The 16,692-nt window shown below is 50.5% G+C and overlaps 6 protein-coding genes across 6 annotated transcripts; 1 reads left to right on the top strand and 5 right to left on the bottom strand.

The window, feature by feature from the left end:
• Positions 1 to 47: 47 nt before the first annotated feature.
• PV07_09982 (uncharacterized protein) lies at positions 48 to 2,649 on the bottom strand (the record flags this gene model as incomplete). Its single annotated transcript, XM_016397279.1, has 8 exons — positions 48 to 321; positions 374 to 873; positions 925 to 1,131; positions 1,183 to 1,487; positions 1,547 to 1,741; positions 1,796 to 1,808; positions 1,877 to 2,502; positions 2,568 to 2,649. 8 exons carry the CDS (start codon positions 2,647 to 2,649, stop codon positions 48 to 50), a joined length of 2,202 nt encoding a protein of 733 aa, XP_016244470.1.
• Positions 2,650 to 3,211: 562 nt separating this feature from the next.
• On the top strand, positions 3,212 to 6,239 carry PV07_09981 (uncharacterized protein). Its single transcript, XM_016397278.1, has 7 exons — positions 3,212 to 3,645; positions 3,696 to 3,728; positions 3,791 to 4,056; positions 4,124 to 4,347; positions 4,403 to 4,882; positions 4,936 to 5,230; positions 5,289 to 6,239. The coding sequence occupies exons 1-7, from the start codon at positions 3,354 to 3,356 to the stop codon at positions 5,355 to 5,357; spliced, it is 1,659 nt and encodes a 552-aa protein (XP_016244469.1). The 5' UTR covers positions 3,212 to 3,353; the 3' UTR covers positions 5,358 to 6,239.
• Positions 5,420 to 6,974, bottom strand: PV07_09980 (uncharacterized protein; the record flags this gene model as incomplete). The annotated part of the gene is made up of 6 exons (XM_016397277.1): positions 5,420 to 5,837; positions 5,903 to 5,990; positions 6,075 to 6,210; positions 6,268 to 6,339; positions 6,393 to 6,646; positions 6,710 to 6,974. The coding sequence occupies 6 exons, from the start codon at positions 6,972 to 6,974 to the stop codon at positions 5,420 to 5,422; spliced, it is 1,233 nt and encodes a 410-aa protein (XP_016244468.1).
• Positions 6,975 to 9,940: 2,966 nt separating this feature from the next.
• PV07_09979 (uncharacterized protein) lies at positions 9,941 to 10,525 on the bottom strand (the record flags this gene model as incomplete). The annotated part of the gene is made up of 2 exons (XM_016397276.1): positions 9,941 to 9,961; positions 10,103 to 10,525. 2 exons carry the CDS (start codon positions 10,523 to 10,525, stop codon positions 9,941 to 9,943), a joined length of 444 nt encoding a protein of 147 aa, XP_016244467.1.
• Positions 10,526 to 10,552: 27 nt separating this feature from the next.
• Positions 10,553 to 10,798, bottom strand: PV07_09978 (uncharacterized protein; the record flags this gene model as incomplete). Its single annotated transcript, XM_016397275.1, has 1 exon — positions 10,553 to 10,798. The coding sequence occupies one exon, from the start codon at positions 10,796 to 10,798 to the stop codon at positions 10,553 to 10,555; it is 246 nt and encodes an 81-aa protein (XP_016244466.1).
• A 744-nt stretch (positions 10,799 to 11,542) lies between these two features.
• On the bottom strand, positions 11,543 to 12,619 carry PV07_09977 (uncharacterized protein). The gene has a single exon (XM_016397274.1). The coding sequence runs from the start codon at positions 12,603 to 12,605 to the stop codon at positions 11,790 to 11,792; it is 816 nt and encodes a 271-aa protein (XP_016244465.1). The 5' UTR covers positions 12,606 to 12,619; the 3' UTR covers positions 11,543 to 11,789.
• Positions 12,620 to 16,692: the final 4,073 nt, after the last annotated feature.

Below are 16,692 nucleotides of genomic sequence, written 5' to 3'. Positions count from 1 at the left end.
AATCCGGCCGGAGCCATGCGTCGGCCGAATAAAGTCGATGTCCGGTTCTAGCCGACGTCACGAGCACTAGGCTGGTGCAAGTCGGGGTTTCGCGCAGTGTGATTTTGGCGGGCTGTCTTAACAGTACTCCTTGCAAGATTGGCCAAATCGCGGACGACCGGCCAGGAAGTGTCGATTACACGCACAAAATCCAAGTGTCCAAGATGTCCAGCAGCTATGTCAAGAAGAGCAAGGTCATTTGACGACGTCGGGGCGCCGGGGTTTCCGAGGACATGTACAAAAACGTTGACCGCTGCTACAATGGGCAGCCGCAGCACTTGCCTGGAGGATCAGAGGTATCAGCAAAGACCATATTAGGCAGGACCTAACTTACCAATCAGGCGTTGAGGCGTTGGTATCCATGGTATCGGAGGTCGTGATGATGTCCCTCGAAACATCTGCAAGCATAGCCGAGCTTTCATCTATATGCTTCTTCAATCTTGCGAATGCGCTTGGCACGAGGGAATGCGCTGTCCATGGACATGCCAGCACGGAATGGATGCCGAGCATAGCAGTATAATAGCCACAGCGCAGATAAACAACGTGACTAGCGCTCCATGCAGTCGGTGCTTTGAACTGGCTGGATCTTTTACCGGGGATAACAGATTCGGGCAAACCCATCTTCCACGCTTCAAGTCGTGCTCGCAGTGAGTTCAAAAGAAGAATGAGCTCCTCGGTTCTGCACCTCGACATCCTGCTTGGCTTGAGTTTGTACAATATAGTTGATAGAATCTTTGCGAGTTTCGCAGCATGCAGGAGAAAATCCAATGGCAGATGGCTATCTGGGGAGCCCTGCATGGGAAAGGGACAAGTAATCGTATCATCATCTACAACCTGCGGCGTGTCAACATATCTCAGGGAAGGCAAACTAATTCCATGACCTACCGAATCTAGGCCGAATGAGAATGACATGGTTTTTTCGACGGCGTAGATTGACCAAAATACCCAGCTTCGAGAGGTGTATTCAATGCTTCCTTCATTACAGTCGGGCTGGAACTTTCGATGAAGCCCTAAGGATTGCGCCAATCTCATGGCCGCACAAATCAAGATATGGCCCACCGATGCATTCGGCAACGCCATTGCATAAGTGCTCTAAATGGATTCAGTTTTTGTCTTGAAGTAGAGGCTGATGGAGTGGCGTACCAGAAGAAGTATTGATCTGATTGCTTCCAAATCGAATGAGGCATTCAGTAGCTCAGGCAGCACTAGGAGAGCCTTGTCGAAATATCTCTTGCTTGTAGTGTGCGCGTCTTCGAAGGTCGATGAATACTCCAAGCGCGACAGCACGATCCGACTGCCCGCAGCGTACACCGCATTGCGGATAGCGTGCCAGCAAGGATCATAGATAGAGGCGCTCTGATCAGCCCCAGATTGTCGTCTCACGCGAGACTCGATCTCTGAGCGATTGAGCGGAACTAGTGCGGATTCTGGCGACTTTTCGAAAAATGCTGGAGAAAGTTAGATACTTGGCCGAGAAGAGCTGACGGAAGCAATTTCAAGAGTTTACCGTGTATATAGCTCAGAGCGGTCGTCAAATCTGGCTCCAAAATGGTCTCCACAACCAGAGGTTTCATTACCACGGCTCGTTGCTGAAGGGCAAGATACAGTCGGTCAGCAACTGCTGGGAAGTGGTCATTTCCACATTGATCTCGCACCCAAGCCAGTCCTGGTGGAGAACGAATCGATAAGACTGAGAGCAGACCTGCATGTTATCAGCACCTGAGAGCGAAAGGCGCCGAGTGAGAGATTCACAAACCAGGGTATTCAAACTAGAAGTCAACAGCTAGTCAGCTTCCAAGCCTGATCTGAATTTGAATGATGATTAACAGCCACATACATCGTCAAGTCCATTTGTAGAGTAAATTCCCGCAGGAGCCAGCACAGAGGTGCGTTCCAACGACGGAGATCTAGAAAAGGCAAGAGGCATGCCGGGATCTGTATCGCCTGAGTGGTGTGCTTCCGGTTCGTCCGTGCGATCTTGTGGGGGATCCAAAACTGTAGCTCGAGATATTCTGATGTCAGTAGCGGCGCCCAGTTCGGAAGAGGCTGTATCTGTTTGCCGCTCCGGCGCTGATGTCTCAAGACTAGCTCCCACCGGGCAGAGAGGAGCAGTCATGTTTGAGGATGGGAGGCTCGCATTGTTAAAGGTCGTGGTCGAAGCACCAGTATTATCGCTCAGATCGCAGGTGGAAAGGGACGGCAAGACAGTTGCAGATTGTGCTTGCCCAGCCGATGCGTAACTGAGCGGGTTTGTGCTGGGTGAAGATGAGAGGCCCCAACTTGTCTCGGCAGAATTTTGTTTGGTTTGAACCAGTGAAAATAATCGCTGCTCCAACATCTCCATACGTTGTTTAAGCTCCTCCTTGTCGGATTTGGCTCTGTTTATAGGTCGTCTTTGTCTCCCCACGAATAAACAGTCGACACCATCTCGCTGGCACTTGCTGCATGGCCGCGTTCCATCGCCTTGGGTCACGGATCAGCATAGGTGTCGTGGAAGGTGATCTGGATCAGGGCACATGAATTCTTACATCTCACTTTTTTCTCGCGACAATAGGTGCACGCCTGTAGCTGCCTCTTGGTTGATCTGCTGGCTTCGCGAAGAGCCGTCATTGAGATAGATGTCTATCCTTGTGGCTAAAGATCGATCATCCGCTGACACCTGTCACGGGACCGAGTACTGGTGAGAAGCAGTCGGGATGGCGCTCGTATGCCCCGTACAGTATTGCAAGATCCGTCACCGCATGTCGTGGAGCAGAAAGCTGAGCGGCGTCAAGGTATTCATTCCAGATCTTCCGTGAGCCAGACGCGACTTGGCAGGCCTGTAGACCACGATGGTGCTTGCGTAGGCTTCAAGCCTGTCCCGAGTCGTCAGGTGGCTTGCAGAGTGCATGGTGGTTTTTTCTTGAGGGGCTTCGCGAGAGCTGGGAAGACTCGGCAAGGCAGGGTCCTGTGACACGATGGATGCTTTGGGATTGGCCAGATCCGATTCGACCGAGGCCCCCAAGAGCAAGGCAAGTAAAGCGACGGGAAGGTGAATTGTCGTGATGTTGATTGGCCAAAAGCTTGCTCGTCACAGTTGCCTAATCCGCAGTAGCGTCGCGGGTGAGCCGAGCTGCCATGGAATCTCGATTCATACCTCAGTTGAATCTTTGCCGTTGTTTAATCCCCTAGGCGATGGTGCTCAAGTCTTCTGCGGTGCCCGCCCTTTCGTCGGCTCTGCGCCTTGGATATCACTCTAGCCCCGTAAAGGCTCAGCAAGAAGCGAAGCGGAGTAACCCAGGGACACCGACTTGGTCGACCAGGACCAGTTCCCTATGGCCAGCTATCAACTATCCGCCCCTTTTGATCTAGAACCCACGCATTCGTGGTCGCCACAAGAGAGTGCTGCATTTGAGCGTTTTGGTCCTCGAGCGATTTTAGCAATCTGTTCTGATCGGGCTCTGAAGTGGCTACAAGCTAGAGTTACAGCTGGCGATGAGCAGACCATTGCTAACACAGTCCATCGTCTCGCACTCGACTCAACCGGCAAGTTCAGCTTCGGCCGCGACACACTACCAACCCAGAACCTCGACCCGGATTTTAAGACTGCCAGAGAATATGGTCGAGGTAGACCGCTCCTAATATCCTCCTCGCATCGCGGCTGACATGCATCTCAGCGTTCTTCGAATGTCGGGCAGATTCATATTTCGGTATGGATATGTCCATCGATTCTGCTGCTGACGAAACCAACGATAGCTGAATGTACCCGCAGAAATTGTAAAACAAGACGACTTCGAAGAGCGACTGCATAGACATTTCGATCCTCAAGCCGCTCCGGATCTTGATCCCAGTTGGCATGCTTTGCGCAACACAATCTACGCCCTCGGGTCCCGTCTGTTTTTGGCTGACAAAGGCTATGATCCCAAGGTCATTCACAATCATGCCTGGTATTATTTTGAAAAGGCCCTATCTGCTTATTCTCAAATTCTTTTCTCTTCGCAAAAGGACCTTGTGGGAATCCAGGCTTTAACACTCATGGTAAGGGCAGTCCTTTCAGAAGCCTCTTCTCAGCTTTCATCCCTATTTCTAAACTGTGTTTGCTCAGAGCTTTTTCGCGGAGAATATCGTAACCTTCAGGGTCGAATACATACTTTGCTCCACAGCTGTTCGGCTCGCACAAGCCCTAGGTCTCAATCATGAGCAAGGACAGGCGCGCAGATCCCACTTTTCTGATTCCGATCGTAGAATCCGCATCTGGTGGGCACTGTACTGCTACGATAAGCTTATATCGTTGCGAGATGGGCGGCCATCTTGCATCGATGACGACGAGTAGGTCAATGTACTATATGTACTCTTGTCCACCAGCTGACATCTGCTCCAAAAGCATCTCATGTCCACTGCCAACACCCCGCGCCGGTGAAAACATTGATAAATTCAATGCTTTTCTCTTTACAATCCTCCATGCTCAGCTGTCATCAAAAATTTACAGGCGCATTTTGTCAGCCAAGGCATGGTGCGGTTCTGGCGATGAGCAGAGACAGGTGATCCGCGCAGAATTGGAGCGTGAACTCTACCATTGGCGAGACTCCCTTCCTCCGTGGCTTCGGCCTGGAGTGCCCGCAAAGTCGTCTACGATCCCAGAGGGCGTTCACATCGATAGCGTTGTTTATATCCACTACGCTTTCTACGGATCCATGATTGCCATCTACAACCAATATCCATGGGATGACCTGACTTTTCCGTCTGGCCTGATTGCAGCTCAATCTCAGTACATGGCGGATTGTCGTGAAAAGGTGGTGGGCGCTGCGAGGAATATCATCCTGGCCACCAAATACCACCGAATCGATTCAAACACTACAAGTTGGTGTGTAATGCGCACATTCTTTTCCTTCGAGTTCTGCACTGACAAGCATTAAGCCTAGTTTTTGCTTACCCATTGATGGCGGTCACAGCACTTCTTGTCAATATTTTGCAATTTCCCATGGCCACATCAGCACAGCTTGATGTCGTGCTCCTGGATGTTGCCGCACGACATTTTGCGAAACTTGAATTAGCAACGTCCAATCAAGTGGAGGTGCAATTTGCTAGAGACATCGCCAACATTGCGCGACGAAAAGTTGAGGACGTGAAGGAGAATTTGTGGGCAGAAGTCGCACCCTCAAATGCCGCCATGGTGGGACTTCCCGATGCGGAACTTTACGGGGACATGACGGTTTGTTACAGCACACCTTAGAGTTACAAAGTGTTTATGCTTGGCTGACACTATCTAGAATATGAGATTGGATTTCATGGACTTTCTCTCCGACGACACCAACGCCACAAGTACTTGGCATCCTTGATACCTTTGTCGCCAATATCAAGCTTGCATCACACCCATCTGTTCCAGCTCGTACTTGTCCACTTATCTCGTCATCTCCTTGGTAGTTTCAAACGGCATTGTCATGTTGCCACCTCCCTGGGCGCTGTCTTGAATAAATGAGCCGGGTTGGTGTCCTAACACCGTCCTCAGAATGTCTAGAACAACCTCCGGGTTTGGAATGTTCTCCCCACGCCAAGCGCCATGGCCGTCAGGCCGGACCAGCACAAACCGCGCTTGCCATACGGCCCTGGCATTTGTTTCGTCATAGAGGACAACGGTTTTCAAGGACATTCCTAAGGTACTCGCTGCCTGCGCAAACTCGGGATGTTCAGCCATTTGGGAGTTCTCTCCTGTGGCAAACTCAAACAGCGTCCAGTAATCTCCAAAATGATCGAAAATACGAGAGCCATCATCCTTCAAGAAGACGTGTGGAGTGCGACAACCAACGAAGGTGCTAGGCCTGTAGCGATGGGTGATCATTCCGGGGGCGATCCTTCTTGTTCGCCCGGAGGTGGGTACACACACGACCGATGTCGATGGTCCATCTCAATGCCCAGATCTGTGTTTTCGCCGCTGTTGGCTTGATAATGATCATGGATCTTCTGTCGCATCGCTCGTTCGCTGTCAGTGTCCGTGTCTACCAAGTGTGGCTCCCGGCTTCATTCTGTCAGTGCCAGGTGCTTTTTCATGTGGATACCTGATCGCTGAATGCTCGATAAGGCGACAGGGCATCTTTCTTGCTCGTATGATTCAAGCAGACCGGGACCGGCGTGGGATTTCATAGTTGCTGCGAGCTTCCAACCCAGATCAAAGGCATAGGCATCGCCAATGCCCTGTTTAGTCAGAAAGAATTATAACCCGCGATCTCTTTTTTGGGAGATGGTACTGACCATGTTCATACCATAACCGCCGGTCGGAATATTCTGGTGGGCAGAATCCCCGGCCAGAAATACCTTTCCTTTCTCACTGTGGTACCTTCGAGCCACTGCAATGCTGTGCCGATATGTGGATCTACGATTTTGTCGATGTCGACTTTGTAGGGGCCATTCATGCCCCCTAGGGAGCGATACACAGCGTCATGTGAGTCAATTGATTCGTGGTCGGCGTCCATGGGCAACAGAAGATGGGTGGTGAAGATATGACCATAATCTTGGCTGATGGCCGCACTGCCAAGGCCTTGCTCATTGCACACAAACAAGTGCCAGAAACGGCGAAGCTTGAAGAGTCGATCAAGGTCATGAGATTCGAAATGCACCAACAATGTATACCCTGGGCTGGAATTGAAGTGTTGGACGCATTGGCCAACCTCCACAGGTTTACACGAAAACTCACACTGGTCGGCCGTCGAGTGGATACCCATGTCTCGCCTTGCTCGTCTCGAGGCTCCGTCACATGCGGCCACATACTGACATCGTATGGCGGACCGGACTCCCGTCGCCATCTCGGTGGCGCGGAGAACGACATCCTCATTAGTTTCATTGGCCTTTTCAACCTTCCAGCCGAAACGACAATCAATCGGCGGATTTTCGTCGCATCGAGCTTTGAGATATTTTTCAAACACGGCCTGAGAGATAGGCTGCCACGGCTCAAGGGGCATGCTACTGTCATTCTTGTCTCGGATCTCCCGTCGTATGCCCTGTACGCTTGGAAAGTCCCAGGAGGTGATCGATGCAGAGGCTTGAAGACCAGATAGTATTAAGACCTTGTATGGTGTCGTTGGACGGAATTGTTTGTTCGCCGGCCAGGGCCGCAGTAAGGTCCTCGAGCTAAGCACAGATCTTCTGGAATCACACAAGAGAACCTTGATCTCAAAAGGCTGCAGACTGGCCGTACGTTCGATAAAGTCCCACCTCCGCAAGAGCTGGATCAATCCAATCAACAAACATGCTATTCGGGGAGGCAGGGAACATTGGCCGAGGAGCGGCAGGGCATTCGTCCTCGGCAGGTTGACAATGTCCGGAACACCTGTTAGACATCCTTCGAGGGCGGCCTTGGAGAGTAGATCGGAGACTGTTTCCCTTGATGAGAAGTTGAAGATTACACACATGGAATTTCTTCACCTTCAATGACGTTGCCTTGGCCGGACTTTAACTGACGGTGTATAATACTCGTCGTCTCTGTGGCTTTCTGCTGGAACCACGGCAATAATCGTTTGATATTGCCAAATAAGAACGGAGCTGCGCTAACATCAGCTTACGGCCAGACGTCAAAGCAATGAGACTTGTCGCGGTTGACCCACCAACCAATAGTTTTCGAGACTTTCTATGCTCCTCGCCCTCCATGAAAAGAATGCCCCGACCTGCGATTTCTCCCACAGCCCGCTCGCAATAGCGCGGCTTGATGAAAGAGTAGCATTTTGTCTGCAGGGCCTCCTTGGGCGCCTGGACGTTATTGACCATGAGCCACTCCTGGTTGAAAAGAGAGAGATATGGGATGAAGGGCGCGTCTGGCCACTCTCTCATCCAGGCCGTCTCAATCTCGCTAGGGCCCGCTTTGGCCTTATTGAGAGTCTGTCCGACTAGAAAATTGCCGTGCTGGTGAAGACGGTGAATATGTCTCTCCCACACGAAGATCAGGAATACCAACCTTTGCAGAAGGCAGACTTCGCAGAGGCGAGAAACAAAAAGGCCGTACGAAGACGTAGAAAAGTTTCAGCACAACGTACTGAATCAAGAAGACAGCCGTAGCGCAGGAGATGAGCCAATGAGCCTTGCTTGGCGCAAGCCAACAATTTCAACGCCAGTAAGAACTGCGCATCTCACGAGATCCATGGTATCGAGCGACGATTTCTGTGTGAGGGTCGGTGTATCTATCTGACTTGAATGTGTAGGACTAGACTCTCTCGATTGGTTAGGAGGTTGTGGGGCTGCGAATCATCAACTCGATTGCTCACGCTGCAATGTGGAGTGTCATTACCAAAGTCGGGTAGAAGGAGTAGTAGTATGACATTTTGTTAATTATGCTCGTGATGTCCAAAGTTGTACGGTGGTCATAGCTACTATGCGCACCGCACAGAGAGGCACATCGTCGATGGTAAGTCATGGCATAAAGTGTGGGAGCTCCATCGTGACCTTTCCTAAGATTGAAGGAGCCGTGGGCCGAATCCATACTTGCTCGGGATTTGCGAAATGGGATGGGATCTGGAACGAGTGTGGCGCTGGATTCTACAGGTCGTGAGGTCTGCGAGGTGCTGACTGGCTCGGTTGTCCCTTTTGCCCGCGAGACTTCGGCATTTCGGAGTCGTCCGCATCCGGAAATCAGCAGTTGCATGTAATAGGATACCTGACTGGGCTTTGCATCCCCATGGGAAAATATTCCACGCCCTTGTCAACGCCAGACTCGATTAGGGCCCTTTCAATCCTTGTCCTCGACCTTTCACAGCATTGTCCTTATGCGTGGTGGCTGCGACCATGGTCGGACCCTAGCTTTCACCCTAGATCTTATTCCTTACTCGGTATCAGGGGATCTAATCAGCATTCGACTCCCGATAGTGTTCAGTGCACGTGTCTGTGACTGATTTTGCTTGAGGCTAAAGGAAAATTTTAAACGATGTCGACCCTCTTACGCGGAGTAGCTCTGGTGACTGGTGCTGGATCAGGTACATTCTGCTAAGCTCATGTGAGGGATTGATACCCTGATCCCGTGAACCCTAGGCATCGGCCAGGCGACGGCACTTAACATCGCCAGACACGGCGTAGAAAAAGACTTGCCTTGCGCGACGTGAACGCGGATGGTTTGGCCGAGATACAAAGGCTGCTGGCTACAAGACAGCCTGGTGTCGAAGCGTTACCGATTCAAGGTGACCTGGCCGCCGAAGCTGGAGTAGTCAACGCGGTCAACACGGTTATTGCAAAGTTTGATGAGATCGACATTGCAATCAACAACGCCGGGGTCGCTGGGCCCAACGGTCCAACGGCTGAGATGTCTGTGGAATCGTTTCGACGTGGGGTGGATGTCAATATCATCGGCAGTGGACTGCGCTGCGCGAAATCATCAAGAAAATGCTTCACCAAGCATCGAAGTCACCAGCGTATGTTCACTGTAGGCATAATGTGCGAGGTCGTGTTCGAACAGCCAAGCGGGCTGTGGGATTCTTAGCAATTCTGGACGCGGCTTCACTGCCTCCCGGTCTGTTTGATGCCAGCGGTCCCGTGTCTCCCCGCCCATTCGTTACGTGAGGCTTGTACTCTCGTACCTGAGTCGAATCAGCTTATGCCCAAGTTGTTAGAACGATAGTCAGATACCTAAGTTTTTCGAATACCCGGAAAGCAATTGGCATGTCTTTAACGCCTAGTTTATCGAGCAGGGCTCCTAATGTAGCTGCGTCCTCCAGAGAGCCTGCGCCGCGCCCTGACCTGAAGTTGGAAGATGAGGGTGAGCCGCGTCACCAACGAGGACAATCCTGCCCTTTGGTGAGGCCCATTGTCGGATCAGGTCGCGCCACAGCAACTTCCAATCAATCAGCTTATCCTTGGGTATTGTCTTCATGGCAGCACAGATGACCGAGTCCCAACCCTCGACGACCTTTTGCATATCCTCGAGTTCTCCAGGAAAGTTCCAGATTTATTCAACTTCATAAGTATCCTGCTAACACGTTAGCAAAGGCTATAGAGACTGATCATTGGAGTCGTGATTGGCGGACCTTGTGCGTAGAGAAGATAACGCACAGGTCTGCGAATCGACCAGGGAAAACAAAATGGCATGGGGGTCAGTCCCCAGCCATACATCAAAGGTGCCTTTGCAGCTTTCGGTGTACTTTTCGGTGAGAGGTTCATCTGCCAGCCGGCTGAGTGGGAATATCGTTCGGTAAACTGCAAAGCCACTGGTGCGAGGGTGTTGAGAGATGCCAATGGCATGTTTTCGAGCTGTGCTATGAATACCATCCGCTGCAATGATTGCATCTGCACTGACCCAAGAGCCCTGGACCAAGACGCTTGCATGATAATCGTGTTCTTGATATTCGGTGATTCGGGCTCCAAAGCGAAAAGGTATCCCAAGTAACACGGCATATTCGTCCATGGGCTTTTGAATTGCGCCACGGTTGGAGAAGAGAATGGGAGAGCCTCCCAACTCAGAGGGCATAGGCGGTTGAAAGACGATCCGGCCCTTCTTGTCATGTATAGTCATAAAGTCTGGCTGACCGGACATCTTGACAGCCTTCTGGAGGCAATCGCCCTAAGTTCTCATAACTCTACTAGCATTTGAGCTGAATTGTAGCATGTCACCTTCCTTTTCGTAAGTCTGGGGCATCAACATTTCGCGGACTTCCAGAATTTGCGACATACCTTGTGTGGTGAGCTTCGAGGCAGATTCAAGGACCTCGACTTCGAAACCCTTTCGGTGAAGCTCAATAGCGCAAGACAGACTTCCATAGCCAGCCCCAACAACCAGAATGCGACCACGGGTGCTGTTTGAACCCATCTTGGAAAAACCGTCAGGCGAGAATGATCTGCCCGAGATGTTCTCTTAATATTCAAGTTGCACCGCTCTAGTAATGTCAGGATGCATCCACCTCGTGGCAGCCAGCGACTATACGACTATACCGGTTGTAACAAGTGGAGTATCTCAGGGAAACATTGATCATCGCTTAGGCGAATGCGATCGAGGGAACCATCTCGCCACCGTTCCGCAGTCTGAATGCGATCGGCTTCCAGTATTTCGGCGTGTTGACTTCCCAGTTTGATTGCACACTGAACAATGCCGGACATGCCCATTTAGACCTTACGGCTCGTATAATTGAACATAAGCCGAAACACAACAATACAAAGATTTTCATTACACTTATGCCTCTCGAAGTAGTTCGAGACCCTGCACTAGCATCAAACAGAGTTCGAAAGATTGCAGGAGGAGCTGCAAGGGTGTTCGTATTGAGTAGCCACATCTTTGATTTCCCACAAGGTCCATTTGCTGCACTGCCTGTTCCAGGCTGTCACCCTGAGCTTTTGAACGGACCCTGATCAATGTGATTTCGAGAATAGAGAACGGTAGGGTTCTGCTTAGGCAATGTTGTATAGAGCGCACATGAGTAGGCCTTCAGAGGAAGCGGCATTTTTCGTCCAAATTCGGCTTTTGCTCAGCCCAAAGACGTAGTCGCGGCTTAACAAGACCTCATCAAGTATTCTCAGGCACGATTTCTCTATTGATTCTGAACTGTATGAGAGTATAGCCATCCTTGATTGCATAAGGCCTGTGCTACATGGAAAAAAAATAAGACATTCAACTAACTTTCAAGGGTCATCTCCATGCATATATGGTGACCGTGCACAACCCAGTAAGGGAACACCTGGAATGAGGTCAAAACACCAGCTGCACAATCCATCGTTGATCCCATCCGTTGCCTGTCGCTGTACCATGAAAACTTTTCACTCGTGCCAAGGTCCAGTTACCAACATTCTTACACACCAGTCTTGAGTTACTCAATTTTTGCAGGACCGTTGTGGTCGCTTGGGAGCGCTTGTTCTTCGTCGGCAGTTTCGAAGTAGTTGTTGTAGATCGCTCGAAACAAGTAAAAGGTGTCTCCAGAGTATTGCAGGCCGAAGAGCACTAGAGGAATCCAGAATGCTAGGCCACCGTTCCATGCAAAAGGCCCCGTTGTAGTCACGTGAATCGCGACTCCAAACAAGAAACTCAGCGGCGCAAAGAAGTTGAACAAGGCCATGTACTTGGGATACAAAGGCTTCTCTCGATCATCCAAGAGAATGGCGTAAGCCCAAGACCAACTCCAAGGCCAGAATGACTGGAAAGGCATGATTGCAAACAGCCAGAACTGATCATTGGCGAATTGCAAGATCTCGGGGTTCCGGTCCTTCCGCAGCGCTGCGGCTGCTAACGCCATGCCAGGAAGCTGAAATCCAATGACCGAGTATGCTCCTGCTCCGAGTTGAATCATTGGTAGTATCCATGGGATATTGGGGATACGCCTCATCTGGTGTGAGATTTCGCCCACGTAAGGGATGAAGAACATTCCAGAGAACATGAATAAAGCGCTTGCTGCGTGGATTCCATTCCAATGATGCATATAATGTTCTTGTGTGCGCTCAGCGGACCAGTATGGTGGTAGTGGAGGGAGGAAGGAGGCGGCCAGGAACCCGGCGAAAAATGTCAAGCCGCTCAAGGTGCCGCATGCTGTGCAAACATAGTGCAAGACTCGGGGATCGCGAATAAATTTCGAATGCGAGAGACGGTACAGAAATCTGTCGAAACCGTCAGATACTTTTTGGAGAGACATGTTTTGTGTAGCTGATGGAGCAAGGTTTTGGAACTTCCAACATGCTTACTCACTTGGACGATCTATATGTACTTTGGTGGCTCCTGACGCTCAGGCTATTGCTCATGACTGTCGCCGGGACCGAGCATGGACCGATGTTCCGGGAGATGCTTGGCAATATATTAGCTAGTGTCGATCAAAGCTCACTTCAACGTAAGAGGTAAGCGGCCAGCAGGCCTCGATCCATGTCTCAAGCGGAGGAGATGAGGAAGCTTTTCCCCAACTGTCCTAATGCCAGACTTGTCGGACCCGTTCTGTACAAGTAGTGTCAAGTTTTACCCCACGCCGTTCAATTCCGCCACCAGACCGACATTTTTGGAACCATTGCGACTACGGCCCACTCAGGGCAGGGGTACGATCAAAGATTAGAGACAGGGTACAAGGCACTCGCCGATTAGCCATCCAGAAAGAAGGTTCCTCTTCAACCAAATCGATCCGGCATCGATGCAAACTCCGGACCCGAAAGTCTAATGGTATGTACCCCGCGCCTGCAAAATCAACATGGAATCTGGAGTAGGCGCGAGTAAGCTAGCCTTGGGGAGGTTGGTAAGGGGCAGGATTATTGGTTCAGATCTGAGAAGAAACCCCCGGTCAAGTCTAGTCTCCGGATGCCGGTATACTGCCTTGCGCAGGTAGATTGCCTTACAAGGCCTGCTTGATAGTCCGAAGTATAAGAATTTCACCACTGCGAGCACCATGTTCTCAAGATAGAGTGGACTCGCCATCTCTTTCCTGGCGTGGATCAAGTCTCTGCATGCTCCCAGTACTACCTGGCCGTATTAACCAACGCTACAACAACGGCACCCGTTGGGGACACCCAAACATGACAAAATTCGACGACACCGACGACACCATCGAGCACTTGGATGTTTCGACTTCTGAGACTGCTTGTGATGAAATTGATCCAAGCGCCTTGGGCGGCAAAGATATCTCGGAGCTACCACGACACTATTTTCGCAACTGGAAATTCTTGGGCACCACGACGGTATGCATCTGTGACAAGCATCTCGGAATACGTTCTCATTCTCATTCTCGCACACAGGGTCTCGCACTTGGAGTGACAATGGCCAATGCTTCTCCGCCCATGATAGGTACTTCCGTTACCTTCATCAACGATGACATTGGTGAGTTGTATAGCTAGACCAGCGGCATCTCGAGACATGGACTAACCTCAGTCAGGGCCGAGTGCGGACTACATTTGGATCATTCTTTCCTTCACTTTGTGTCAGAGTCTGGGTTTCCCAATCATTGGACGTCTGAGCGATCTCTTCGGTCGCCGATATTTCTTCATTGGCGCGTATACTGTTGCTTTCCTAGGCTACCTCATTGCTGGACGGGTCAACACCGTCAATGGAGTCATCGGGGCAGTAAGTCACTTTTCTCCGATCACGAACGAACGGCTGACCTGAAATTCAAGAACGTGTTGACTGGACTTGGGACGGCGGGAATCCTCCAAGGCACAGCGGTGCCTGGCGAGCTCGTCCCCAATGATAAACGCTTCTTGTTTTTTACAGCAGTGACTGGAATATTCAGCCCCTTTCTGATCGTGTCTCCCGGCCTAGGTAAGTTGTTTCTCCGCCACTGTGGCAAGTTTGGTCTCTTCAAGTTAATACATGCTAGCTCGCACCTACTGCGTCGATACCGCACAGGGTTGGCGCTGGATCTTCAACACGGGAGCTATCATCACTTTTGTCGGCTTGATCTTGATGGCTCTCTGCTACTTCCCTCCCGAGTTCCGAAGCCTCCACAAACATCAGACAAAGATGGACATCATCAGGCACTTTGATTATGTCGGCATGGTGCTTTACTCTGGGGGGGCGGCCTCTCTCCTCATCGGTCTCTCATGGGGTGGTCAAAAATACCGTAGGTCCTCAGGATCTCAAGCACGCATGAGAGTCTCGCTCACAAAAGCTAGCATGGAAATCGGCCCAGGTCATCGCCACCATAGTCGTCGGCGTGGTGGTACTTGCCGTCTTCTTTGTCTGGGGTGAGTGATGTTCCTGACACCTTGACGACCGAGATTAACGCAACCTTAGAAAAATTTGCGAAACTTACCCACCCATTCTTTGAGATCAGCACAATAACAAACTGGAACTGGGCAATGCTGACTATCTGTGCCTGTGTGGCATCCATGATTTATTATGCTTTCAACATTCTATGGGTGGAGCAATTGTCTATCCTCTTTCAGTTATCCCCCTCAGCGTCGGGGTGGGCTGCTGTAAGACCCAAAATACACTTCCCACGGTTTTTACGCATTATACTGACAACTGGTTCACAGTGCAGTATGACGGGAGGTGTGGCGCTTGGATTTGCGACGTCTGGGCCTATCATCTCAGTCCTCAAACGCGGCATCAAATATCAACTTTTCCTCATGACGGTGGTATTGACCGCGTTTATCGGTGGAGAAGCTGCTTCCAACGGCACAAATCTGGGCAGAGGCCTGGCTTTCAGCGTCATCTCATCCTACGCAATCGGGTACATTGAAAATGTCTGCATCGTCGGCGCTCCGCTACACGTCGATGCCAAGGATATTGGACATGCAAACGGGCTTCAAATGAGCTTGCGAACAATCACGTCAAGTCTGGCTAGTAAGTCATGCGTTTCCAAAGAAAAAGATCCTTTCAGCTGACCAAGCTCGCAGGTGCAATATTCGTGACCATAGTCAGTACCCATCTACCCCCGCTGTGACCTGCGCTTAAGCTAACATGAATCAAGCTGTCAAACCAAGTGACCGACAAAGTGCCATCCCGAATCCTGGCCGCTGCTACCAAAGGAGGACTTTCGCAGACTTCTGCCCTTGACTTGGTCCAAGCAATCATGACTGGAAATAGCACGGCCATCGGATTAATCCCTGGGATCAGTCCATCGATCATCGCTGCAGGCGCGGAAGCCGCCCAGCTTGGTTACTTCAGGTCGTTCCAAACCGTTTACTACGCAAGCATCGCCTTCGGGGCCTTGACCATTATTGCGGCTCTGTTGATGAAGAACAAGCTCATGAACAGCAGGATGACGCCTGAGGTGGCGCGGAGGCTTCGAAACGTCCACGATAGCACGCCTACAAACCAGGCGGAGGAGCTACCTCAGCCCAAGATCGAAAAATCAATCTAAGAACGGTGCGGCCACTATGCTCTGATCAATGAATGCATTAGACCGGAAATCTCCTGTGTGCCTGATAGTTGTCCAATACTAGGGGGGAAAGTGTGATTCGAGGAGATAGCAGTCAGTGGTCTCTTGAACATAACGAAATCTTCGTTTTCCCTGAAATGCTGTACTAAAGAACAAGAAAATTGTCAAATTGAGTAATTGGAGTGGTCGCATTGATGAAATAAGAGGAAACAGTATATGTGAAATATCGAAATGTGGGTGCGGGTGCGGGCACTATACCTGACCCGTGTTGAATTTTTCGAGACTAGCCTTGTCACAGGGCCGATTCTCCTCAAATGCCATTACACTTACTTAGCCTACAAGCCCTATGTCACGGCCTAGCTGACCACATACGGGATACCCTATGTGAGGCTCCTATACGAGGTTAGCTACCCCGCACAAGGCTAGGTGCGTAAACACTCTTCTATCGCGTTCACTACACTACTATTAGTTAGACTCCTTCGTCTTAGAATTCATATTATAATTACACCCTTAATAGTAATCTTTCCTATTCTAGGTTGCGCCGTGATAGTAGACGCGTGAACGCTAGCTATGGCCTCGGTTGAAGAGGCCCTAAGTTAATGCTCAAATGTCTCCTACTACACTTGAAGATCATTGGCGGGACCTTAACATCCATTGCGAATAGAGTTGTCGCCGTTGACAAACATATCAATCCACCAATAAGTTGCTCGTAGAGCATGGTACTATACCACAGTCCGGTAGGGAACATAATGTAAACTATAAGCGGAACAATTCTTCCGTGTGATAAAAACAGAATTATGCCGTGTGGTGCTCGATGTGGTGGGGAGTCATAACGAAGACTGTATGTCAAGCTGTGTTTTGACTAGAAATGTCGACCAGCATGGGCAAGCACGATTGGTGGAATCGCGGTGTATGGTAATTC

The sequence above is a fragment of the Cladophialophora immunda genome, assembly GCF_000835495.1.
Source record: "Cladophialophora immunda strain CBS 83496 unplaced genomic scaffold supercont1.6, whole genome shotgun sequence".
Taxonomy (NCBI): domain Eukaryota; kingdom Fungi; phylum Ascomycota; class Eurotiomycetes; order Chaetothyriales; family Herpotrichiellaceae; genus Cladophialophora; species Cladophialophora immunda.
Note: the sequence above shows the minus strand (reverse complement) of the source record. Positions and strands in the feature narration are given on the sequence as shown.